General features: G+C 45.4%; 1 protein-coding gene across 3 annotated transcripts in view; it reads right to left on the reverse strand.

Moving 5' to 3' along the window:
* Positions 1–6,584: 6,584 nt before the first annotated feature.
* The window catches only part of CPLANE1 (ciliogenesis and planar polarity effector complex subunit 1), a 93,896-nt gene continuing 74,014 nt past the window's right edge, over positions 6,585–26,466 (reverse strand). For all 3 annotated transcript variants that reach the window (XM_037063197.1, XM_037063196.1, XM_037063195.1), the window contains 10 exons: positions 22,608–22,784; positions 21,313–21,343; positions 20,705–20,836; positions 17,805–17,970; positions 15,743–15,801; positions 15,139–15,306; positions 14,004–14,128; positions 9,187–9,273; positions 7,359–7,537; positions 6,585–6,895 (listed from right to left, as the gene is read on the reverse strand). In XM_037063197.1, the coding sequence (XP_036919092.1) occupies positions 6,722–6,895; positions 7,359–7,537; positions 9,187–9,273; positions 14,004–14,128; positions 15,139–15,306; positions 15,743–15,801; positions 17,805–17,970; positions 20,705–20,836; positions 21,313–21,343; positions 22,608–22,784 (1,298 nt within the window). In that variant the 3' untranslated portion in view covers positions 6,585–6,721. The remainder of the gene's footprint in view (positions 6,896–7,358; positions 7,538–9,186; positions 9,274–14,003; positions 14,129–15,138; positions 15,307–15,742; positions 15,802–17,804; positions 17,971–20,704; positions 20,837–21,312; positions 21,344–22,607; positions 22,785–26,466) is intronic.

Consider the following 26,466-nt stretch of genomic DNA (forward strand, 5'->3'; position numbering starts at 1 on the left):
TATCATTAATTTCTTTTTAAAAAGACCCTTTAACATTTCATATAGCACTGGTTGAGTGGATGAATGAACTCTTTTAGCTTTTACTCATCTAGAAAGCTCTTTATCAATGCTAAATGATAGTTTTGCTGGGTAGAGCAGTCTTAGTTGTAGGCCCTTGGTTTTCATCACTTTGAATATTTTGTAGAAATCCCTTCTGGCCTGCAAAGTTTCTGTGGCGAAATCAGCTGACAGTTTTATGGAAGCTCCTTTGTAAGCATGTTTTTCTCTTGCTGTTTATAAGATTCTTTGCCTTTAACCTTTGTCATTTTAATTAGGATGTGTCTAATTATGGTGTGGGCCTCCTTGGGTTCATTGTGTTTGGGGCTCTCTGTGCTTCTTGGACTGGTATGTCTATTTCCTTCACTGGGTTGTGGAACTTTCCATCATCACCATTTTCTTTCTTTTAAAATATATTTTATTGATTATACCATTACAGTTGTTCTATTCCCCCCCTTCATTCCCCTCCACCCTGCACACCCCCTCCCCCACCATTCTCCCCCCCCTTAGTTTATAACCACGTGTCTCAAGTTCTTTAGATTCTATATTTCCCCTACTATTCTTGCCCTCCCCCTATTTTCTACCTACCACCTATGCTACTTAGTCTCTGTACCTTCTCCCCCCTTCTCCTCCTCCCACTCCCCTGTTGCTAACCCTCCATGTGATCTCCATTTCTATGGTTCCACTCCTGATCTAGCTGTACTCTTGGTGTGCTTTTGTTTTAGGTGTGGTGGTTAATAACTGTGAGTTTGCTGTCCTTTCACTGTTAATATTTTTCATCTTCTTTTTCTTATATAAGTCCTTTTAGCATTTCATATAATAAGGGCTTGGTGATGATGAACTCCTTGAACTTGACCTTATCTGAGAAGCACTTTATCTGTCCTTCCATTCTAAATGAAAGCTTTGCTGGATAGAGCAATCTTGGCTGTGGGTCTTTGGATTTCATGACTTGGAATACTTCTTTGCAGCCCCTTCTTGCCTGTAAGGTCTCTTTTGAGAAATCTGCTCACAGTCTGATGGGTACTCCTTTGTAGGTGACTGTCCCCTTATCCCTTGCTGCTTCTAGGATTCTCTCCTTCATTTTGGTCTTGGCTAATGTAATTATGATGTGCCTTGGTGTGTTCCTTCTTGGGTCCAACTTCTTTGGCACTCTCTGAGCTTCCTGGATTTCCTGAAAGTCCCTTTCCTTTGCCAGACTGGGGAAGTTCTCCTTTATTATTTGTTCAAATACGTTTTCCACTCGTGGCTGTTTCTTTCCCCCTTCTGGTACCCCTATAATCTGGATGCTGGAACGTTTAAAGATGTCCTGGAGGGGTTCCTAAGCCTCTCCTCATTTTTTTGAATTCTCATTTCTTCATTCCTTTCTGGTGGGATGTTTCGTTCTTCCTTCTGGTCCATTCCATTGATTTGAGTCCCAGTTTCCTTTCCATCACTATTGGTTTCCTGTGCATCTCCCTTCATTTCAATTAGTTTAGCCTTCATATGTTCCTCTAATTTGTGACTATGTTCCTCTAATTTGTGACTATAATCTACCAGTTCTGTGAGCATCCTGATAAATAGTGTCTTGAATTGTGCTTCTGAGAGGCTAGCAATTTCTCGGTCGCTTAGAGTTATTGGCTCTGGGACTTTGAGTTCTTCTTGCACCATCTTTTGGGATGTTCGTGCCTGTTAAGTAGCAGGATCAGAGCCCTAAAGTGTTCACTAGAACAGGGCAACTAAGTTGCTGGGTTGTGACGTTGTATGTGGGGGCGGGGTCAAAGAGGGATAGTGGCTTCTCGTCTGCCGCCTGCTGCCATGGCCCCGGCGCCAGGCCCACGCGTTTTGTTCCACCGCACGCAAGTGTGCCACCGCCGTCAGCCCTCCACCACTGGGTTCGCCCCCTGGGGCCTGTGTGGTCCGTCTCACTATGCGCAAATGTGCAACCTTGGTCAGTCTGCCCCACACCCCGACTGGTTCCGGGCTGCCTGCGCGTCTACATCGGGGGATCTGTCCTGCCTGACCCTGCTCCGCTGCTGGCTCCGCCCCTCTTACCGTCCCCGTTGAACGGTTCGTAGTTGTCCGACTTCCGTATAATTCCGTTTTCTGGTCTTTGGGTGTGTCCTAGTTCTCCAAAACTTTTGTTGTATTCAAACTTGGTTGTGGGAGAAGGCACAGTGTTTCCACCTATGCCTCCATCTTGGCGGAAGTCAGATTCCAGTTATCACCATTTTCTTAAATAGGGTTTTAACTCCTTGCTCATTCTCTTTCTTCCAGCACATTCATGATGTAAATGTTGGTATGTATGCCTGAAGTTGTCCCAAAGGCTCCTAAAACTGTCCTTTTTAAAAATTCTTTTTTATCTTTTTATTGTTCTAATTGGGTATTTTCTGTTTCCTTATCTTCCAAATTGGTGATTCAGTCCTCTGCTTCATCTAATGTGATTTTGATTCCCTCTAATGTGTTCTTCATTTATGAGTATTTTTCTTTTCTAACTAGTTCTTTTTTGTTTTCTAACTCCCATTTTTATGTTTCTTCTTTGTTGAGGTTCTCAGTGAATTCATTCTTCTGCTAAGGTCAGTGAACATCCATATAACCAATGTTTTGACCTCTGCATCCGATCAATTATTTGTCTCCATTTTGTTCAGTCCTTCTGGAGTTTTGTCCTGTTCGTTCTTTTTATTTTATTTTTTATTGTTATCTTTTAGTTTTTTAAATATATTTTATTCATTATGACATTACAGTTGTCCCATTCCCCCCCTTCACTCCCCTCCACCCTGCACACCCTTCCCCCACCATTCCCCCCCTTTCGTTCATGTCCATGTGTCACAAGTTCGTTAGATTCTGTATTTCCCGTAGTATTCCTGCCCTCCCCCCTATTTTCTACCTACCGTCTGTGCTACTTATTCTTTGCACCTTCTCCCCCCTTCTCCTCCTCCCACTCCTCTGTTGCTAACCCTCCATGTGATCTCCATTTCTATGTTTCCGCTCCCTATCTAGCTGTACTCTTAGTTTGCTTTTGTTTTAGGTGTGGTTGTTAATAATTGTGAGTTTGCTGTCCTTTCACTATTCGTATTTTGTATCTTCATTTTCTTAGATAAGTCCCTTTATCATTTCATATAATAAGGGCTTGATAATGATGAACTCCTTGAATTTGACCTTATCTGAGAAGCACTTTATCTGTCCTTCTATTCTAAATGAAAGCTTTGTTGGATAGAGCAATCTTGGCTGTGGGTCTTTGGATTTCATGACTTGGAATACTTCTTTGCAGCTCCTTCTTGCCTGTAAGGTCTCTTTTGAGAAATCTGCTCACAGTCTGATGGGTACTCCTTTGTAGGTGACTATCCCCTTAGCTCTTGCTGCTTCTAGAATTCTCTCCTTCATTTTGGTCTTGGCTAATATAATTATGATGTGCCTTGGTGTGTTCCTTCTTGGGTCCAACTTCTTTGGCACTCTCTGAGCTTCCTGGATTTCCTGGAAGTCTCTTTCCTTTGCCAGACTGGGGAAGTTCTCCTTTATTATTTGTTCGAATAAGTTTTCCACTCGTGGCTGTTCCTCCTCCCTTTCTGGTACCCCTATAATTTGGATGTTGCAATGTTTAAAGATGTCCTGGAGGTTCCTAAGCCTCTCCTCATTTTTTTAATTCTTGTTTCTTCCTTCTTTTCTGTTTGGTTGGTTCTTTCTTCCTTCTGGTCCATTCCCTTGATTTGAGTCCCAGTTTCCTTTCCATCACTATTGGTTTCCTGTGCATTTCCCTTCTTTTCATTAGTTTAGCCTCCATATGTTCCTCTAATTTGTGGCTAAAATCAGCCAATTCTGTGAGCATCCTGATCACAGTGTTTTGAACTGTGCATCTGAAAGGCTGACTATTTTTGGTCACTTAGAATTATAGGCTCTGGGGCTTTGAGCTGTTCTTGAGTCGTAATGCTTGGTCTGTTCACACCTGTTATGTTGGAGGGGCGGAGCCTTAGGTGTTCACCAGGCTGGGCCACCCAGTTGCTGGGTTGTGACACTGTACACGGGGGTGGGGTCAGAGAGGGAAAAAATGGTGCTTTGCTCCACTCCACTCTCTCAGATTTCTGTCCCCTCTGCGGCTTCTCACAAGCAAATTGGGCCCCTCTGGTGCTGGTTCCCGGGTGTGTGGGCCTGTGTACTCTCCAGGACCCTGTGGGTCTCTCCAAAGAACTCTGTGGGCCTGGGAGCCTCTTCTGGCACCCCGATCCCAAAAGTATTTCCAGTTGGTGCTTTCAGGCTCTAATTTCCGTTGCTGGGGCCCTGGCCTGAGTCTTCTGTCTCACTGTTCGCTCCTTTGCTTGGTTTATCTGCGTGTGAATGTGTGACCGCAGTCAGCCAGCTGCCCTGCGCCCTTACTGGGTCTGCTTGTCACCACCCCACGCCTGGGATCCACCAACCGCCTCCGCCTACACTCCTGGGTCGGTCAGGAGAGAATGGTCTTTCCAGCCTGACCCTGCTCCGCCGCTGCCTCCGCCCCTCTTACCGATCTGACTGAATGGTTCGTTGTTGTCAGAGTTCTGTATAGTTCAGTTTTCACTGTTTTGGCTGCGTTTTTGTTTCTAAAACTTTGTTGTCTTTAAATTTAGTTGTGGGAGGGGGCACAGTGTTTCCACCTACGCCCTCTGTCTTGGCTGGAAATGTTACTTTAGTTTTTCCTGTTCTTTCATTTTAGGACCATGTTCCTTTGACTCCTCATTTTGGCCAACTCCCTGTTTGTATATTAGGTAGATCTGCGGTACCTTCTGTTCTTGGCAGAGTGGCCTAATGTAGTAGGTGTCCTGTGGAGCCCCGTGGCACAGTCACCCCACTCCCCCGAGCTGGGCACTCCGGGTGCACCACCCATATGGGTTGTGCATGCTCTCCTGCTGTAGTTGGGCCTTGACTGCTGTTGGCACCTCAGTGGGTAAGATTGACACCCAGGCTGATTGGCCAGAGCTGTACCCGACAAACTGCTGTGCAGGGTCTGACCCGTTGAGCAGTTGCTTTAGTAGGGTTCTAGTACCAGCCAAGTGTGCCCTTTCGATGTGTGTTTATAGTTTGAGGAGCAGGTTGGGTGGTGCTCTGGTGTGGTCTGAATATGGCCACTGGGTATATTGGTTCTGGAGCCTCTTCAGAGGGGCTCCAGTGCAGGTCAAGACTGGCCACCACCTGTGCCCAGCTTGGGGCTGTCTGGTAAATTCTTACAAGGTTATCTGAGGTTGGTTGCTGCTTGTGCTTGGTATAGTCTATTCTGTGAACCAAGGCTGGCTGTTGGTAGTGATGGGCTTGGGCCCCGCTGGTGGGCACCACGTGAGCTGAGGCCAGCTGCATTTGCGCCAGGTTTGTGGCCACTTAGTTGAGGCTAGCCCAGAATGGTCACTGCCTGTGCTGGCCTGGGGCTACTTGATGGGAGTTAAAACACAAATCGAAACCAGTCTCTGCTTATATCAGACTTGGAGTAGCTTGGCAGAAGTACATGCTATGTCTAGGCCATCCACTGGTAGTGTTAGTGATAGCCAGGGAAGTAGAGAGCTCAGGTTTGGCAACTGCCTGTGCTGGGCTGGCTGGGTCAGGGGAGGGCTCAACAAACAGTGGTGCCTGCCACCACTTCCATCCTAATCCTGTCCGGCCCGTGCCCTGAAGCTAATCAGTTTAGTACTTTCCTATGTGTACCTGATGCTTTTCAAGCTGCTGCCTCTGCACTGGAGCCTGGAGCGCGTGGGTTTGTGTGCTAGTGAGTCCGTGATGGACTCCGCAGTGCCTGGGTCTCCAGCAGGCCCCCCTCCCACTTGGACTCAACCCCCACTGGTTTTCTCAGGCAGATGTAATGGGGATGCCTCTTCTGGGTATGAGAGCCAAGAGCTGGGGAAAGCAGTGTGGGACTGGATTCCCTTGCCCCTCAGGGGGACCTCTGGAGCCAAGATCTCTCCCCCCTCCTCCCTGCCTCAGTGTGGCTGCTACTTTATGTCCTTATAGGCCTCTTGTCAGCTAGTCTTAAGTGGTTCTCAGTGATGGCTGTTTAATAATTTAGTGGTAATTTTGATATGTTTATGGGAGGAGGTGAGCACAGTATGTACCTACTCTGCCATCATGACCAGAAGTCCTCTGGCTGCACGGTTTTTGCGAAGTTGCCATTGATCTTTCTGGAGTCAGGAGTGGTATTCCCTTCCTTTGCCACCCAAAGCATCCAACCCTGTTTTTCCTCTACAGCTTTTCAGGCAGAGGACTGATCTGGCCTACATGGAAGTTCCCTTTACATGGTCAGGATTGGTGGAAGGCTGTTGGTTCCTTTTCTCTCCTAGGTCAAGCCCTGCACAGGTGAATTTTAGAATATGTTTGAGAATGGAGTTCATTACTAAGTGTCTCAGGTAAGACCGATTTTCTTCTTTCTTTTTCCTCGAATTCGGGGAAGTAAAGGAGGTGGCAGGATAGAAGATTTTTACTGAAATGAGCTTAAATTTTATATAAACTTGACTTGAAAGGTACATTTTATTTTTTATCATTTAAAAACTTATGCCTAAAGATAATCATATACAAAAACATATACACCTAAAGAACCCTTTCCCATGAAGGCTAAATTATTGAGAAATGTTTATTTTCCCTTTTGAAATGGCTTATTCAGGTAATAATATGGCTCCAGCTGCTAAATGAACCTCACATATTTCAGAACGATGTCACTGAGGTGCTGACCCGGCAACGGGGAGCTACTTAGGCCTCACAGAGCCAGGGCCCAGTGCACAGAGAGGCTCTTGTCCTCCACACTGGCGACCATGTCTTCGACAGCGTTCCAGTCCAGCCGGCTGAGGATGCTGCCCGTGCTCTCGGACACGCTGTCCAGGCCGCTCACCCCTGCCCGCGGCTCTGGCTCTTCTTCCGCCAGTGTCGAGTCCTGTCAATGGAGAAGGATGGTGAAGGGCAGTTCTAGCCTGAGAAAAAAATCAACGGAATAGGAACCAAAGGTTTGGTGCTCATCCACCGAACAGTGAAGGCAGTGGGAAGGGAGGCAGGGCTGCGGCTGCCCAGCATGTCTGGGTCGGCACGAGCTGAATGTCACCTGACGGTGGCACCAGATCTGAAGAGGACAGAATGGGTCTTTACATCTGCAGTGCAAGTATGTGTTCTTACACTGTGGTGGTTTTTAGATAAAATACAAAGTCACAGAAAATTCGGAAAGATAAATGCTGAGTAGTGGTTGCTTTGAATCTCTACTTCAAACTGACCTAACAATCTTTTTGTATCTCTGTCTCCCATAGAAAAACAAAAATTGAACAAACAACCCCCACATCCCCTCCCCAAAGCCCCGGGAGAACACAGAGGAATCGCTGGGCAAACTGAGTCTGGAACAGGCTTACCTGTAGAAGGGAACTGTGACCTCCGTGAAGAATCTTACGGACACCTGAGGGCACCAGCCAGGGACTCCCCGCAGTCTCCTCTCTGCAGTCCTCCACGCACACCTGCTTGGTTGAAGGGGCAGGCCACGCACTCCCGGGCCTTTTTGCGTGATGTAGACCACGACGCAGAGCCGCAGAGCCTTTCGAGGGAAGAGAACAAGGCCGACATCAGGACTGTCCTATTTACAAGTTTGTTCTTCATTGTGACTTTACCGTCAAATCCATGGCAGTCACATTTTGCCTAATTTTGAATCATAAGGTCTGGATGTAGTTTGCTAGAGAGTTCTACCAGTTTTTGTTCTGTCAGTGAGAGAGAAGGAAATTAAATTCTGGCCACATCTTTTGATTCTAAAAGTTAACGGTAACCTCTAGAACAAGAGGGTACAGGGAGGAGGGGCCACAATGCAGAACTGGGGGGAAGTTCCGGCTTCAAAGCAGGGTGGTATGAGCAGGGTGGTATGAGCAGCTGGGCCCGGCTTGCCCCCGGTGGGCTGTCTTGGGGAAGCTTCCTAGTCCGTTGTTTTAGGCCGTTGTTTTAGGCATCTTATTCTCAGGTTTCATGCTTGCATCTACCCCGGCACAGGTATCAGGGTAAGTGCGGTGACGAAACAGTGTGTCCCTCTTCTTTCTTCTGGAATGTCCCTGTTCATAGAAAGGAAACTTTCCCCACCCGCGCCCAGAGGCAGCTTAGCAGACCACAGCGCTCCTCTGGCCACGGCCCTCGTGGAGCATGCCCCACTGGCACACTTGACGCCCAGAGCCTGTGCCACAGCACGGTTGCCCCTCACCACAGCGATCTGTAGAGACACCCAGGACACGGGGTCTGGTGAAAAGTAAGCGCAGGTCCGGACAAGCAGTCGTGTGGCTCCAAGAAGAGGTAACAGTGTGAAGTTTGGCCTTTTACAGCTTTCCTAACCTCATAGACTTAAAGGTAAGGATACATCCACTAAATAAGAACCCTCACCGACCAAAACAGTCACAATAGCAGACATTTTGGCATTTCCTGTGGGCTAAGTGCTTTACCTATATTCAGTCCCTTTAACTTCACCAGAGTGTGTCAGGCCCTGGTTCTTACTATTTACCAGGGTTGTTACAGGGAGCTAACAGGAGAAGAAATGTCAAAGTACTTTTTAATTTGTGAGGAGGAACATGGGGTGAGGGGTGGCATTGGGAGAGGCATTAGGAATTCAGATCCTTTGGTATAATTTCCCTCCCTGTTGATCAGATCACAGCTAATTTGAGCAAGTATCCACAGATGGAGCAACGTCAGGCCTAAGCTTACGGACCTGTGTGTTCTGTGACTGAGTTACCGCAACACCTTCTGGAGTGAGGGCAATGCTCAGCACTGAGGCAAACGCTTCCGCACCTGCTCTGCAGGTGAGACAACTGAAGCCTACACTACAGACCGGGGACTGCCCCGGGCTAAAGAGTAAGTGGTGGAACGGGGATTCCAACCTAACTCCACAGCCTCTTCTCCAAACCACAAAGCTACACTTTTCATTCTGAAATCTATGCTTGAAATTTCTAAGAGTGATTTACTATTAGCCCTGGCTGGTGTGGCTCAGTGGACTGAGCATGGGCCTGTGAACCAAAGGGCCACTAGTTTGATTCTCAGTCAGGGCACATGCCTGGGTTGCGGGCCAGGTCCCCAGTAGGAGGTGCATGACAGGCAACCACACACACGTTTCCCTTTCTCCTTCCCTTCCCTGTCTCTAAAAAAAATAAATCTTTAAAAAAAAGATTTAGTATTAATATCAAATTCAAGAACTTCTTACTCTTTACTTCCTACCTTTTTGGAAGGCAACCGGAGACTGCGTGGCCCTTCTCATGGCCACTCTGGCTCCCCCAGCTTTTTTCTGGGCAACAGTGGCAGCTCCTGCAAAGACAAGAGTTTTCACAGCTCAGCCTGTAAGATTTTTGAGGACAGAAACCTTTTGGTAGGGAGGTTTGACCTGAACCAACAAAGCAAAATGAAAGTACAGATGAAAGAAGGAAAACTCTGCTTTGAGACTTGGTGTCCTGATAGCCCCACCGTGGCCCCTTTCCAAATGGCGAGTGGAAGGCTTGGACAGCACCACTGGCCACTGGAAAAATCGGGCACAGGGCTCTCCTAGTTGTAAACACCGAAGCGAAATGCCCTATCAAGAAAATCATTAAGTTTCCTTAAATTCCAGAATAGCAACATTTAATGTTTACATTATGCAAATTGTTATTTATAGTCCTCAGCAGTTATATAAAACACACCTAAGGTCCTGGCTGGGGTGGCTCAGTGGGTTGAGTGCTGCCCTGCTAAACCAAAGGGTCACCAGTTCGATTCCCAGTCAGGGCACATGCCTGGGTTGCCAGGCCAGGTCCCCCGTAAGGGACCACACATTGCTGTTTCTCTCCTTTTCTTACTCCTTCCCTTTTCCTCTCTCTAAAAAGAAATCAAATTTTTTAAAAAATATTTATCTTTAGAGGGGAAGGGAAGAAGAGAGGAAGAGAAACATCAATGTATGGTTGCTTCTTATGCATCCCCTGCTGGGAACTGGCCCCTGCTGGGAACTGACCTGCAACCCAGGAATGTGCCCTGACTGGGAATCGAACCACGATTGTCTGGTTCACAGGCAAGAAATAAAATCTTTTTAAATATATTTTATTGATTATGCCATTACAGTTGCCCCATTCCCCCTCTTTAGTTCATGTCCATGTATTGTAAGTTCGTTAGCTTCTACATTTCCCATACTATTCTTGCCCTCCCCCCTGTCTATTTTCTCCCCACCATCTATGCTACTTATTCTCTGTACCTTCTCCCCCCTTCTCCTCCTCCCACTCCCCTGTTGCTAACCTTCCATGTGATCTCCATTTCTGTGGCTCCACTCCTGATCTAGCTGTCCTTTTAGTTTGCTTTTGTTTTAGGTGTGGTTGTTAATAACTCTGAGTTTCCTGTCCCTTCACTGTTCGTATTTTTTATCTTCTTTTTCTTAGATAAGTCCTTTTAACATTTCATATAGTGAGGGCTTGGTGATGGTGAACTCCTTGAACTTGACCTTATCTGGAAAGCACTTTATCTGTCCTTCCATTCTAAATGAAAGCTTTGCTGGATAGAGCAATCTTGGTTGTAGGTCCTTGCCTTTCATGACTTGGAATACTTCTTTCCAGCCCCTTGTTGCCTGTGAGGTCTATTTTGAGAAATCTGCTGACAGTCTGATGGGCACTCCTTTGTAGGTGACCGTCCCCTTATCTCTTGCTGCTTCTAGAATTCTCTCCTTCATTTTCATCTTGGCTAATGTAATTATGATGTGTCTTGGTGTGTTCCTCTTTGGGTCCACCTTCTTTCGGACTCTGAGCTTTCTGGACTTCCTGGAAGTCTATTTCCTTTGCCAGACTGGGGAAGTTCTCCTTTATTATTTGTTCAATTAACTTTTCCACTTGTTGCTGTTTCTCTTCCCCTGCTGGTACCGCTATAATTCGGATGTTGGAATGTTTAAAGATGTCCTGGAGGTTCCTAAGCCTCTCCTCATTTTTTTGAATTCTTGTTTCTCATTCTTTTCTGTTTGGTTGGTTCTTTCTTCCTTCTGGTCCACTCCCTTGATTTGAGTCCCAGTTTCCTTTCCATCGCTATTGGTTCCTTGTGCATTTTGCTTCATTCCACTTAGTGTAGCCTTCATTTTTTCATCTAATTTGCAACCAAAATCAACCAGTTCTGTCAGCATCCTGATCACCAGTGTTTTGAACTGTGCATCTGATAGGTTGGCTATCTCTTGGTCCCTTAGAAGTACTGGCTCTGGGGCTTTGATTTGTTCTTCTGTTTGAGCCTCTTTTTTTTTTTTGATCAGGTTGCACCTGTTACGTATGAGGGGCGGAGCCCTAGCTGTTCACCAGGGCGGGGCAACCCAGTTGCTGGGTTGAGATGCTGTATGTGGGGGCAGGGTCAGAGAGGGAACAATGGTCCTTGCTCTGCTCTCTCTTGGATTTCAGTCCCTTCTGTCGCTTCCCATAAGGAAATTGGGCCCTTCTGGTGCTGGTTCCCAGGTGGGTGGGCTTGTGTATGTTCTAGGACCCTGTGGGTCTCTCCAGTGAATTCTCCCATGAGGCTGCGAGTCTCTTCCCGGCACCTTTTCAATTGACACTTTTAGCTTCATTTCTTGTTGCTGGGGCCCTGGGTTGCGCAGTCTGTCTCACTGCCCGTTTTTTTCTGTGCACAAATGTATGACCGTGGTCAGCCCTGTGCCACCTGTGCTCCCTAGTCTGGCTGAATGGTTGTTGGACTTCCACACAGTTCAATTTCTGTCCTGGTTGTGTTTTTGTTTCTAAATCTTTGTTGTCCTTAATTTTGGTTGTGCGAGGAGGTACAGTGTTTCCACCTACGCCTCCATCTTGGCTAGAGAAAATCTTTTTTAAAAAAAACCTAAACCACCCACCTGAGGACACAAAGTAAGCAACTGAACTAGGACAGAGGCCTAGAGGCCTTTTCCCCCATTGGTGACGCCTTTCAGTTACTTATCACTATAGCCTTGTGTTGCTTTTGACATAACTAAGCACAAACCAAGGGCCTCAAAGCATAATAGTCTGCAAACAGGACTGAAGGAACTAGTGAGAAGATGGCATCCTGTTTTACAAGATAGATAGCAGCATACTGTCATACTCCCAAGTGTCTTCAGAAAAGCTATTCGTCTTACAGATGAACTGTAGTGAATTTAAAAATCTCGACGAATCCTTACTTTCCCATCTGTGTAGTGACTGGACTTGCCCGTGTGTGGGCCCAGGTTATCTGTGTCACTGCCCAGGGACGTCCCCACAACACTGGGACCAAAGGCCTCTGAAGGCAGCCAGGGGAATGGTGGAGGCCACACCCAGCGTGTTCTCAAGTCCCGGTGAGTACGAGATGAGCTGAGAGGCGTGGGACCTAAGCTCACAGTGACTGCCAGGCAAGGCCTGCCGAGGTGACTTAAGGGGAACATATTACGTGACTGAGGGTTCAGAGACCTGAAAAACCCAAAACAAGAAACAATTTTAGGTCCCATGCCTGCCATTTGTCTCTTACTGTTCACAGCCAAGGTTGGAAGAACTAAAGAATTAAGATGAGAAATGTCTTCCAAGAAGAGAGGAGTAGCATTGAAGGTCTGGGGAGAATTTCAAGGCCAGAATGGGAGGGAGCACAGCCCAGGGTGGAATTACTTGAGGACAAGGGCTGAGGAGGCAGGAGGGTGACCACCTGCCAAGACAGGGGCAGGGGCAGGATGCTCCTGCTCGGGTGGGGTCACCGAGAGCTCCTGGGACCAGAAGCAGCAGAAACACCAGCAAGCAAAACCCAGCAAGGGAGGGGCCCAAAGGAGGGTCAAGGCCTCAACCCAGGAAGGTGCACGATGACAACACAGATCTGCCATGGGACGGGACAGGAGAAAACATACTGCCACATATCCTGAGACTTTTCTATCTGACAGTGAGAAATCCTTGCCAATCTTTAATATTTTGGAGTTCTGAAATATGTATCAGGTATCAAAATTTTAAAGAGAAAAAACATGGTTACTATTTTAAATTTTTAGTTTAAAAAGAACAGTATTTTCGTATTGTAATTGTGGATCAAAACCAAGAGGAACCAAACCATGAAGTTTCATCGGGAGGACGGGGATCTTTGGAAACGGCCGTTCCCTGAGCTGGCGCAGCTCCCGGAGCTGGCGGTCCCGTTGGGCTCTAGGCCCAGGCAGTGGGAGGTCTTGGTTCTGCCACTCCCTACCTGTCTGATCTTGAGCAATTTTATTTCCACTTTCTCTGCCCTGATTCTCTCATCTTTAAAATGGGAATACGCTAGTACCTGCCTAACAGGGCTGTCATTAAGAGCTTCCGTGGCGTGTCCGTTACGTTAGTTATAGTTACTATTATGCATTTTTAGCTGCACATTTATACTCCATGTTAGCTGTGATGGTACACTTTACTGTGTAATCGTTTCACAAGTAAGTATGTTTCAGTGATCAAAACCCCACTCTGGCAAAATTCAAAGGAAGGCTACCAGTAAATAACATCTGTCTCTAAATGTGGAAAAGGATGTTCAAAGGGTAAAAACATGGTATTATTTCCATCTGGGCCTCTTAGTATTCCTCCTCTGTGACATATTCAGCCTGAAATCTATGAGAACATTTTTTTGGTAAATTATAGTTGATATTCGACATTATTTTACATTAAGTTCAGGTATACAGATAGTGATTAGACATTTATATAATTTACAAAGTGATTCCCCCCAATAAGTCTAGTATGTACCTGACACCATATATAGTTATTACAATATTATTGGTATATACCCTTGCTGTACATCACCGCAGAACATGACTTGTAAAAACCAAGTTCTTTAGCCAAACACACAAAAGAAACAGATCTCAAGTAAGGCATATCTTGTTTACTGACCATTCAAATTCTGTTACAAAATGACCATTTGTTTGAAAAGAGTCATAGGGTCTTCGTATTTCTAAGCAATAGAATGAAATGCCAGTATAGCTAAGTCTTTGTGAATCTCTTGAGTTCTACTGAAGTAATAAGATTTACAGTTTTTTATGAATGAAAGTGCAACTTTGTAGACAAGAAGGAAGAGGTCCAAACTACACAAGATAAAAAAGCTCTAGGTCTTACCTTGTGGCCAGGGTGAGCCTCGGGGCTGCTCCAGGGCCCTCCCGGTGGGGCCATCACTGGGTCTGCGTGAGTATCTGACTTTTCCAGGTCGATTTACTGGAAAACTGTGACCACGTGGAGTCTCCCTGAAGTAGAAATTGTTATTATATATTCATCGCATCTCACATCAGTGATAAAACTATAATATTTCAAAAAGTTCCAATTCTACCCCAGATGAATACAGTGACTTATTCTGTACCCCAGGAATATATTTAGTATGTGATGACTCTCAACAAATTATTCCTCATATCTCAAACTTCATTTGTTTTTTTGTAAAGAAACCATTTTTGTTCTATCCATTTCAAATTCTCTATGTATTTGGTAGTTATTTATGTATCTAAGACCCTGGTTTATTCTAGAAAATATTCAGAGGTATCTGGTCTTGAGTCCACCCAACATTCCACACACACTAGGGATCTGACTGCGTCTAGCTTTGTGTTGGTTGGCATTCCTCTGGGCTCTTAAATTACGTGATTATAACCATTAATTTTGTCAAAGGTAGTAATTTTTAACAACACTGTACTGCCCATTACTGCTTGCCTTATAAATCACCAACAAATACAATTTTGTGCTGGTAAGAAACTTTACACTGGGATACTTTTCTTTAGCATTCTCTGTTTAATTCTTGCCTAACGAACGCATATCCAAGCCCACTGCAGGCCATTTACTGAAAAACAACTGTATAATCGTTATCTAGAGTTGAGTTGGCAGCCCCCGGGCAGGGAGGAAGAGACGGCAGAGGAGACGTGGTAGCTGGTGGGACTGTTTCCACAAGAGCAGAACCAGGTGGAGAGCAGTTTGGAGCAAGTTAGAAGAGGAAATAGTGAGAAAAACTACAGAAAAGAAAAAAGATTGAACGGGCATCAAAACTGCATTGGGTAAGCTGAATTGAAGTGCTTTGTTACCTCTTTAATTAGGGACCTAAGGCCAATGTCTTTTTCCTTGGTAATTCCATAAACTTATAAAGACCTCACAATTAGGGCCATTTTTTCCTTCACTTTATCATCATAATTCCGAACAGGGAAGGTGCAGGCTCGGTGAACGTGGGTCTTGCCTGACAGCGTCTCGGCAGATGACGGGCCGGACCTTAACCTACCTTCGTGGAGAAAGGGGGCGCTGCGGCCTGGAAACCCGGGCGGCTCTGGGGGCGGTGGGCAGCGGCTTCTGTGCGGCAGCGGGTAGTTGTGCTGATTCGGACAGCAGCTCATTCATCAGACTGCGTGCTTGTGAGACCCGACGGTTGTAGTGGTCAGAGAGCAGCAGTCTTTAGAGAAAGAATTAAGCAACATTTAACAAGAGTCCCTTTCAGTTCATACTTCTAGAAGGAACGCGGTATTTGAAGACCACCTTGCATTTATTTTACAGTGCTTTTCAAACGCACTTCAAATGAAGTATTAAATTTCATCTGTCTGAAAACCATCCGGAAGTGTCATGATTAACAGCACCTGCAGTTACAGCCTTTCGGGTAGTTTCAAAACCCACACGCACATCTGGACTGGAAGGGGGAGGGCAGTAGCAGAAATGAAAGCCATGAAATTGAATGGAGTGAATAATGTTCCTAAGTAGGCTGATGGAGTCTAAAGTTACCTCCCATAACTGAGAAAAAAGGGGCTGCTGTGGAAACCAGAATCGCTGAGGCACTACCTGTGCCCCAGGTGAGCGGGCTGGAGGGGGCGTGCAGGGGCAGCTGCCAGACTCACCTGTCTTTCTCATGCTTCATCTTTTGTCTCCGCCTGATTTCCCTTGAAGTCATGTACAACTGCACAAGAAATACCCAGTTCTTATTGTACAGTACAGGTAACTGAACCATTATAATCCACGGAAAAGGTAAAAATTCCACCAATCAATTTTAACATGATAAAATCTAATTTTGTTACTCGGGAAATAGTGTAAGACACCACCATATTTGATGAAGCTTCTCACTCCAGCACAAAACAAGAAAATATTAAAGCATCATGTAATTAAATAAAATCCAGTTAAATAAATGGAATGCAAAAATCTATTTTAGTAGCTGAATTCATGTGTTTCTGAGAAGGAGAGACCCTAATCAGCTGCATTTGAAAGGGACAGTAAGAACATTTTAAGGACGGAGACACCTATACTTCGTTTGTACCACCAAGACCTGGGCCGAGAAAGCAGAAACATGCCCGACATTAAAGCCACTCTTTTGATGTTTTAAAATGTTCACCAGAAACTTGCTGCAATGAGTTCGCTGTGACTTGTAACCTCTTCAAAACTTATGCACCATGAGTCAGACCAGCAAACAGCAACCGTATACTGAGTTACTTAGAACACTGAGTTACTTCTGAGTCGTAACAAGGCTAAGTCTTTTCACCCAAACTGTGTAGATTAAAAGGTGTACACAAAAGTGAACTCTCTTTCTCAAGATCCTATATAGAAATAGTCAAGTAACAAATTAAAGGTCTTACTGATTTCGGAAAGAAATTCAAATAAAAATTTTAATTACACAAACCCCTCACTAAACCCATACTTTTAGCCGAGTAAAAGCTAAAACCAAAGAAAGACGCCTGTGATCCTGAAGGCCACATCACAAAGTCTATACTCCCAGCAGTCCCCCTGCCCTCAGATTAGTCTGCTCCGAGTCTGGACACAACCGAGCCAGCTCCGGCAGTAGCTCGGCCGGCAGGGCAGGCGATGTCGGATCCCTGCACGTGGGGAGCAAATGCACACAGGCACACCTGCACCTTAAGATTCTCATCTTGGACCTTGGGGGCCCTGAGCTGGCCACCCTGTCCCTACAGCTATCAATGAAGTGTTCACCTGATGTCTGCATGCTCTCTCCAGACACAGCCAAGTACATCACACACTTTAAACAACGGTTCACCTACTTCTGCACCATGTGGTGCTTGAACATGACCATCTTACCTGGAGAATTCACTTACAAAATGTGTTCCTCTAATGGTGCTGAAAACAATGAAGATTTTATTTATTTCAGATTAGGAAGTCAAAGATCAGTTGTAATCAAAGTGTGATCTAGCCCACACTGGTGTGGCTCAGTTGGTTGGATGTCATTCTGCAAAGCGAAAGGTCGCTGGTTCAATTCCCAGTCAGAGCTAGGGCTGCAGACCAGGTCCCCAGTTGGGGACATGAGAGAGGCAGCTGATCGATGTTTCCCTCCCTCTCTTTCTCTCTCCCATCCCCTCTCTAAAATAAATAAAATCTTTTTAAAAAAGTGTAATCTAAATGGGAGTTTCATAGTAACGTGAGTATTAAAGACACTGCCTGGTTTCATCTTCAGCCCAGCCCTGGTGCTGCCCATTGGCAGAGCTCAGAAACAGACGCTGACCATGTAAATGGCAGTGGAAACACACGCAGGGTCGCTGTTCTGTCGGTGCATGACCGGACGGTGCTTTTCCAGTTTCTTATGAGTGACATATGGATAGAAAGTTGACTTTGCAAACGCCTTCACCACACACACACAATCAGGTGTCCAGCCACCACTGACCCTCTGTGAATGTTAAGGAAACAACTCCGATCGTCACTCAGTCACTCAGTCACTCAGCCTCTTCATTCGTTTCAAATGCTGGACCATAAAGGAGAGAGAAAATACTCAAGACTGTTCAACAGAACATGATTTGTATGATATCCTGCTAAAGCCTGTTAAGGTAATTTCCTACCTTTGCCTAACTTAAGCAAACTATCTGGCAAATAAAGAATGTATCCAAGTACAGTAATCCTTCCCCTGTACTGGCCGGGGCGAGACCACCCCACCCTCTGATGGCCCCGATTCTGCAGACTCACTGGGTTGCTCCTGGGGCAGAAAGGGTCGTGTTCTTGGCCCCTCTTTTCTGCCAGCTGACGCAGGTACTCTGCCGTTCTTTCCTTCCGTTTTCTTCTCATCCAGACTCGAATCTCTCTTCTCTCCTCCTCAGTTCTTCGGGGGCGTCTGTCTGGAGAATGGTGAATTCTGGAAAAGTTCACAGGCAGGGGGGTCACCTGACTGTAAACACTGCTTATTTGGGACGATCGTGTCGTATCTCAAAAGGCAGCACACACCCAGGACCTCTGTTCAACTCGCTCCGACCTGTGACCTCAGCAAGGTGGCCCGCGGCCTCTGCACGCTTCATCCTGCTGGACTCTGTAGCATTTGGTAATCTGGCCTTGCCTTTCTGCTTTAAGCTCTCTCTTTCCCGGGTCTTTTTCTAACTCTCAAAACTCTTCTGCAGCTGGGCCCTTTCTTCTGCGCTCACCCCCTCCACAATAATGTCTGCAAACATTCTGCTCGGACTTCTTCACCTAGAATCTATTTCTGGACTCGCTCAATCACTTCCGAAACTCATAACACAGAGATATCTTTGAGCCTGCTGCCCTCTGGACCCAGCCTCCTGTTCTGCCTGTGCCTCCCACTAGGGGCCGGCCCAAGCCAATGATCGAGCCTGCAGGGATGCTGTGGCTGGCCTGTTCCTGCAAGACACAGGGTGCCTCTGATGGGTCACTCTGGCCTGCTGTTTCATCACTGACTCAGGAAACTCTTGGAACTGCACCAGATTCGAATTCTCCTGACTCCACCCTGCCTTTGCCTCTCTCCTTCTCAGGGAGGCGCAGACCTGCACTGTGGTCTGATGCCTCTCCTGACCTCTGGTTTCCCCGCCTCACATGCACGGTGTCCATTAATGCCTCTCAGAGGATGAGAACTAACAAGTAGTACTGAGAGTGGGCCGAGAAAACAGGAGGTGTGAAATGCGGATCTGGGGCAGACTCATCACCCAGAGTCCAAAGAGGACACTGTCCCAAATGTAATTGGGCCACAGAGACAAACAACGTGCTTTGCACTCAATACCTCTCTCCGCCTGAGAGTCCGGACTCGGTGTGTCCCAGGCAGAGCGCCTACTGACCAGCCTGGGACGCACTCTGGGCACTGGGTGTGCACAGGCCGCCCTGGCACACCGCACTTCACACGTGCTGGCACCGTCTGTGGCTGGAGGAACTGAGTGTGTCCTCTGTGGCTCCACTGCAAGGATGCTCGGAAGCATGTGCCTGCTCCCTTTGCTGGTCCTGCTCTGTCTCCTGGAGCTGTAATAAGTCCTGGCTGTGCATGTGACCAGTGGAGGTCTGTGAGTCCCAGAGAGCCGCAGCCTGGGCTGGTCCTGGGGACCCTTCACACGGGTCAGAGCCACACCTGCACTCAAGTCCGGCAGCTCTCTCCACTGCACCCCCTCAAAGGCGTTTCGCTAAACAAATCTCTTGCTCATCATGTACAGCTCATTTTGGCATCTGCTTCTGGGAGGACCCAAAACTAAGTCCCAATGAACATCCCAGCTGGATGCTCTCCTGGCACCTTCATTCTAAAACGGCATCCATCGCTGTCTGGCTAAGAAACTGCCATCAGCTCAGTCATCCAAGTAGAGAACCGTTCTCATGGCCTCCAGTCAGTACTCACGCTGCTGCCCACTGGGCACTGTCTCTTCCCGGCCAGCTCACTGGACTGAGATTCTAACTGGCTCCTGTTTCTGGTTTAAAGCCCTTTGCTGGCCACCTCTGCCGCCTGCAGTGGCAGTGACTCCGAGTGCCTCTGGTCCCAGTGGCCGTCCGCACCCCCAGCCAGGCCCTCCTTCCTTCCAACTCCTGGACTCCAGTCACATCTAACTGCCCCCATCCCCCGTGCGCCACTGACATCACACCTTGGCGTACTATATGCTGGCTGCTGAAAATACCCTTTTTCCTGCTATAAGCCACGTGGAAGTCTGCTGGTCCTTTGCAGTAAAGCTCAAATACCACAACCGGTGAAGCTGTCATCTTTGTTCGACTCTCCTCCCCTCCAGCCCCCACAGCACATGGATACAATTTGGTTTCATGTTGACCTTTTTATAGTTCTATCTCCATCCAAGCGTAGAAACCATATTTTATTTTCACTCCAATTTTTATATTTAATGCATTATTGATGGCATATTAATTGCTTGATCATTAACTTAAAAACAACAAAATCCCTCTTCATGTGACGAAGGTATCTAAAAGGAAGTTATGGTTTACAAGGTCTTGACATGGGATCACAATATGGCAGATATTCCAGTAATAAGTAGAAATGGGCAGGGCTTTTGTGCACCATTTCTGGTGCCAGCCCTGTGGGTCCGATAGCAGACGCAAGTCCCCCGAGGCAGTGAGAGGAGCTGCCAGGAGATGCAGAAGGGCAGCCACCACTCCCGGTGCAGACCGTCACACGGGGCAGGCCCGAGGGGTACGCACTGCAGGGAGCTCCGGGGCGAGCGGCGGCCTCCACCCTCTCAGGAGTCAGTCCTGGGCCCAGAAAGGGTTGCCAGGAAAAACACTTTAACCTAACAGTTCCAAGGCAAGACTATTTAAAACATATTGCAAGGATTAATATTTGGAATAAACTACTATGAACCAAACCATCAACTACTTCTAGGGAGAAACAGGGTTAAATCTGTTTAGTGCTTAGAGGGACGGCACTGGGACACTCACACGATACACGCGTGCCGGGTAAGTGCAAACGAGTCTGTGTTCTGATTGCGGGGGAGGGGAGAATGTTACTTACACTTCTCAAAATGTGTTCAGGCAGGGAAAAATCTATTCTAAGGTTTGAATTTGTTTCATTAAAAAATTACGTTAAAATGAAGCCAATTTTGAATACTCTTGAACCATAAACATTTTAAATGGGTTAAAAACAAATTATTCATGATCACCTGAAGATGCTCCTCGCCTGCTGTTCCGTCAGGCCCAGCTCCTCCCTGGAAACGCCACCCTCGGTGAGAAGGTCGTCAATGATGTCCGCGATGTCCACCAGCCCAGACATCTGCAGTGGGTCTGCCGACACGCTTCGTTCACAAATGCAATCGGAGAAACCGCAGTCAGGACTGCAACTTACCACAGCAAGCATGCATGAACATGTGACATGAGCACACAGATGATAAACACACAGCTCCTGTCCCTTTGACTCTTTACCCCCAGGAATCCTCACTGGAAAAGCCTGGTCGTAACCGATGATTTTGTGTGTGCCCCTAAAGAAGCAACACAAAGCTCAGGAGACAGCTTCCACCGGTCCTGCCTGCTGAAACGTAACACACAGGCAGCAGAGGAGGGGACAGCCACTGAAGTCTCGGGATTCTTATTCTCTGTGCTAAACACTCCTTGGTTTCTTCAAACACCCCATTCACAATGGGAATTAAATATATTCCTTTAATCCGCAAAAACAGTGTCGTGTAGAAGTCCACATACCTCTGAACAACCAAATTTCCAGAATGCAGAATTTATACCCAAACTTAAGTAAAATTGTGATTCTTAAGATATTTACCTCTCAAATAACTCATCACTGTTATTCACACCTTAAAAAAAGAAACATGATTAATAAAAATTTCAGGCAGTTATATTTTTACTTTTAAGTATTAACCTGACTTAGAAATTATATAACCAGAAATTAAAATATTTTTAAACTTTCAAATTGGTTTACAGGTATGTATGTATACCATATTTATCCTCCTCTTGAATATGCTACTTGGTAGTAAATATTGTCCACATTTTAAGATTATTACTTTTGTATCCACAATACTCAGAATGATATCATTTAGGGGGTACAACCTTCCTGTGCTTAGAACAGTTTAGAATACTGGAATGCAATTTATTATTAAAATAATCACACGCAAAAAAAAACCCCTCTGATGGTCTAAAAGTAATACATTTGGGAAAATATCTAAGTTAAACCCAGGAAAGCTTTATTAAGAGAAAAAAATTAATGATTTAATGACATCTTCTTTATAGCCTTTCTTTTATTTTAATGAGAGCAATGCACCCTAACTGGTGTGGCTCAGTGGACTGAGTGCCAGCCTGCAAACTGAAGCCACTGGTTTGATTCCCAACCAGGGCACACCCGTGGGTCACAGGCCAGGTCCCCAGTTGGGGACATGTGAGAAGCAACCAACTGATGTTTCTCTCACACATTGATGTTTCTCTCCTCTTTCTTTCTCCCCTCCCCTCTTTCTAAAAATAAATTTAAAATTTTTAAAAATAAATCCCAGGAATACCATTTGAAAATACTATTTTAAGTGCTTATATTACTTTAACAATGGTTAAAGCATACTTTAGCACTCAGTAAAGACATCATTATTGGCCATCAATAAATATCTTGGGCACAAAAACATTTCAAGCCCTGGCTGGGTTGCTCAGTTGGTTAGAGCATCATCCCAATACACCAAGCTTGTGGGTTTGATCCCCAGTCAGGGCACATATAAGAATCAACCAAAGAATGCATAAATAAATGGAACAAATCAATGTTTCTTTCTCTAAAAATCAATACATTAAAAAAACATTTCAAATCAACTGTCAATGGTTCAACCTTTGCATTTCTAGGATCTATTTATTCACATGCCAAAATGTGTTCGTTGGACTAAAGAAGCACATCTGGCTGCCACCTCCATGTGAAATGGGATGAGAAGTGGCAGTAAGGTGTTCTAAGTCTCACTGCCCTTCCCTGTAAGATGGGGCTGTGCGAGGCGAGGAATAGCCACATTCCCAATAAACACTGTTCAGGAGCAAGAGCCCATTGCTGTGCTGCACCTTTCGGTGAGCTGCAGAGGAAGCAGAGAACGATACCTGGGAAACTTGCATTCTGGTCACTGGAGAGGCTGGCGGTGGAATTGGCAGAAGGAAACACATAGGTGTTTGGATGAGAGTGAATTTCTGTTACTGAAAATTCAGCTCCAAAAGTCTGATCTTTGTCACTTTGGTCTTCTTTATTCATATGAGTCAGGAAATGCACTGATCCAGAGTCTATATTACAATTAAAAAAAAAGAGCAGAGGGGAAAAAAATCACATGGAAAGATAAAACACAGCTGATGTGTCTACATGGCAACAGGTGTATGACAAGTTTGCAACATACGATGGTTTTGTATAATGAAATAATTTAATGTTTAAATTTTACAGTCTTCAATAGTAAAAAAAAAACTATTACATTTATTATCAACTTCAGAAAACACGGCAGACCGCCTTCCTAAAGTGGACAGGCTCCGACACATTATAAAAACACAGAAGAAATGCTAAATTTAAAACACGGTTAATACACAACAAAACCCTGTACATAAAAAAATGCTCTGGTGCCAGAAGAGGGACTCAACGCTGGGCTGTAAGTGGATGCTGACGCTGGCCGAGTCCTAGAGCCGCAGGAGACGTGGTCTCTGCAGGGCTGTGAGGGGAACGGAGCGCTTGGCACGGCCTCCAGTGCTGATGACCCACTCTGCCCGAAAGTGGGGCAAGAAAAACGCTGCCCTGGAGAAGCAGCAAAGACATTTTCTGTCAGTCTGCACAGTGATGGAAGAAAAATAAAGTCAGCTCTGAGGAATCAAAACCCGCCTTGTCCTGGCTGGTGTGGCTCTGTGGATTGAGAGCTGCTCTGTGAACCAAAGTGTTGTTGGTTCGATTCCCAGTCAGGGCACATGCCTGGGTTGCAGACCAGGTCCCCAGTAGGGATCACGTGAGAGGCAAGCACACATCGATGTTTCTCTCCCTCTAAATATAAGTAAGTAAAATCATTTAAAAAACCCTGTCTTGCCAAAAGCAGGCATGGGATCTGAATTTATACTATCAATGTGGTATAGCAACTCCTAGCCAAAAACTGCGTACAAAAATTTGTCCTAAAATTTTCTGTCAGTGACAGAAAATACAAAACTCCAAAGACAAATATACACAACTCGGCAAACCTCCCCACCAATATGATGAAAAATTACAAGTCACACAAAGAAAGCCACAACCATGAAAGAGTCAATATGCAGTCAATAATTGAGAACATGCCACGTGAAATAAAGCACTCTGAAAAAGCATAAAATATTACTGGTCACTAAAGAAGGTACACAGCCCTGGCTGATGTAGCTCAGTGGATTGAGCGCAGGCCTGCAAACCAAAGAGTTACCAGTTCCATTCCCAGTCGGGGCACGTGCCTGAATTGTGGGCCAGGTTCCCAGTTGGGGACACATGAGAGGCAACCACATATTGATGTTTCTCTCCATCTCTTTCTCTTTCCCTTCCCCTCTCTCTAAAAATAAATAAATAAAATCTTTTTTTAAAGAAAGAAGGTATACAAACCACAACAGAAGAACAGGACAGTATATCCAAACAACAGACAGATTTAAAAAAGAAACAGAAGTCTGAACAAATGCAAATCCTACAGCAAAGGTGACAGGGCAGGAGAGAGAGGTGGTGGCCTAGATCTGAGGGAGCCTCCAGTGCTGACGACTGAGAGGTAAAAAGGTGGGAATTAGGACGCAGTGAAGAGACAGGGAAGAGGGGGGTGAAGGTCTGGCATACCTCTCGCAGGTGTTTTAGAAAACAGAACAGAGAATGGGGAGGAAGAAATACTCCAAAAGAAAAGGGACAAAAAATTCCCAATATGAAACCTGCAGACTGAAGAATCATCCCTATGCCCATAGAGAAATAAAAACTAATATACACCTAGAAAAACTATATCAAAAATGCAAAGTAAGGCCCCCCCAAAAAAAACTTTTAAAAAATCAGACATAAAAAGAACAGCAATTAGATAGCAGAGTTAGTATAAACTCAGCAATTAGAAATACCAGTAGATGGTGGAATAATATCTTTAAAAAGCTGGGGGAAAATAAGCCTTAACACAGAATACTATGCTATAAGCCATTACTTGTGAATGATAGTAAAATTAAAGCTATTTTTGAAGGCAGAGAATATGACACTCAGATTCATTAAATGAAAGAACTAATGATGGAAGAAAGAAGAAAACAATCCTCAAAGAAAGGGGCACAAGAAGCAACTGTGGGCAACGACAGCAGGGACAGAAAATGCCAGAGAGCATTTCACTCTGAGTGCAACTCAGGTAAGGATTATTTCATGAAACTTGTGCTTTGGTTTTATAAACTTACTGTTTACATATTTACATGACTTAACTTACAATTTTTAAAAGAAGCAATTGAGGGTAAAGAAAATGGCAAATGTGCTGATAAATTCAAAGGCATACTGACTTAAAAAAATAAGAGACATGGGAGAACAAATGGGAGGTTTAAAAACAAGGTAGAGCCCTGGCTGGTGTAGCTCAATGGATTGAGCACGGGCCTGTGAAGCAAAGGGTTGCCGGTTCGATTCCCAGTCAGGGCACATGCCTGGGTTGCAGGCCAGTTCTCTAGTACAAGTTCTCTAGTAGGGGACACATGAGAGGCAACCACACACTGATGTTTCTCTCCACTCTTTCTCCTTCCCTTCCCCTCTCTCTAAAACTAAATAAAATATTTAAAAACATAAAAAGGTAGAACTAAAACAGAACAAGCAGAGAAGGGAGGGAGCAGTGTTAGTTCAGGGCTCTAACAGTTTGGGAGGTAAATATATTCACCTTAAATTATGACTATGAGTGTTGAAAATTCGAGAATAATCACTAAGAGATGAAAAATATAATGCGTAGTTGAAAGGAAGAGAGAAAATACAGAAAACCAAAGCCAATGGAAAGAAGAAAAGAAAGATGGAAGTGAAAAATACACAGTGAATAAAAAGCCCCAAATGAGATGATAGAAACACTCACAAATACAGGGCAGGACAGAAGCAGGTTTACAGCTGTGAGTACGAGAAACAGTTTAATCTTGTATTGTTTGCTTATCATTGTATTATTTTCCCTGTGAACGACTGTACACCTACTTTTGCCCAACTTTGTAAATCAGTGATTACTGTGAATGGAAACTATTTATAGATGATGAGTAAAACCCAAACTGTCTAATGATTTTTAAAAATGAAACTGGTTATATGCGGAACACAGTCACAACACAGTCACTGAGTGTGAAGCGAAGGGATGTCTCACTGACAGAAAATATGCAGGACAGAGGAGGACGTTAACTAACATCACACAAACTCAGTTAATGAAATCAGTCTCTGAAACACACTTGAGAACAAACACCCACGTTTCTTCCGCAGAGAAACCCCACGGGGAAAAAAAGGAGGAAGCCCACAGTTAAAGGAGACTTATAAGCTATCGACCCACTGCCATGAGTGGATGACACTTGCATTCCAACTAGAACAAAAAAAACCAACTACTTTTTAAAAGGAGACAACTGGTGCCATGTGAACGATGGTCAGATACATGACCACAGTAAGATTTTTAAGGAGTGAATATATTGTTTTAAACATATGCCTATGCTGAAAGAGAAGCTTCATCTTTAACAGGTAGGACAACATGCTGTGGGCCCTGCCCAGCACGGCTCAGCGGGTCGGGCGTCATCCCGCAAACCGGGAGGCACGGCGGGATTCCTGGTCAGAGCACAGGCCTGGGTTGCGGGTTGCGTGTCCAGTCAGGGTGCTTTCAAGAGCCAACTGATCACTGTTTCCTTTCCCTCACTTTCACCCTCCCTTCCCCTCTCTCTGGAATCAATAAAAGAAAAAAAATTTAATGTGCTGTCTGGGATTTGTTTCAAATCCAGGAAACATGGGAAGAATGAGTGGGCGCAT

Source organism: Sturnira hondurensis, unplaced genomic scaffold, assembly GCF_014824575.4.
Source record: "Sturnira hondurensis isolate 20B ecotype Veracruz unplaced genomic scaffold, ASM1482457v3 Scaffold0014384, whole genome shotgun sequence".
NCBI classification, from domain to species: Eukaryota; Metazoa; Chordata; class Mammalia; order Chiroptera; family Phyllostomidae; genus Sturnira; species Sturnira hondurensis.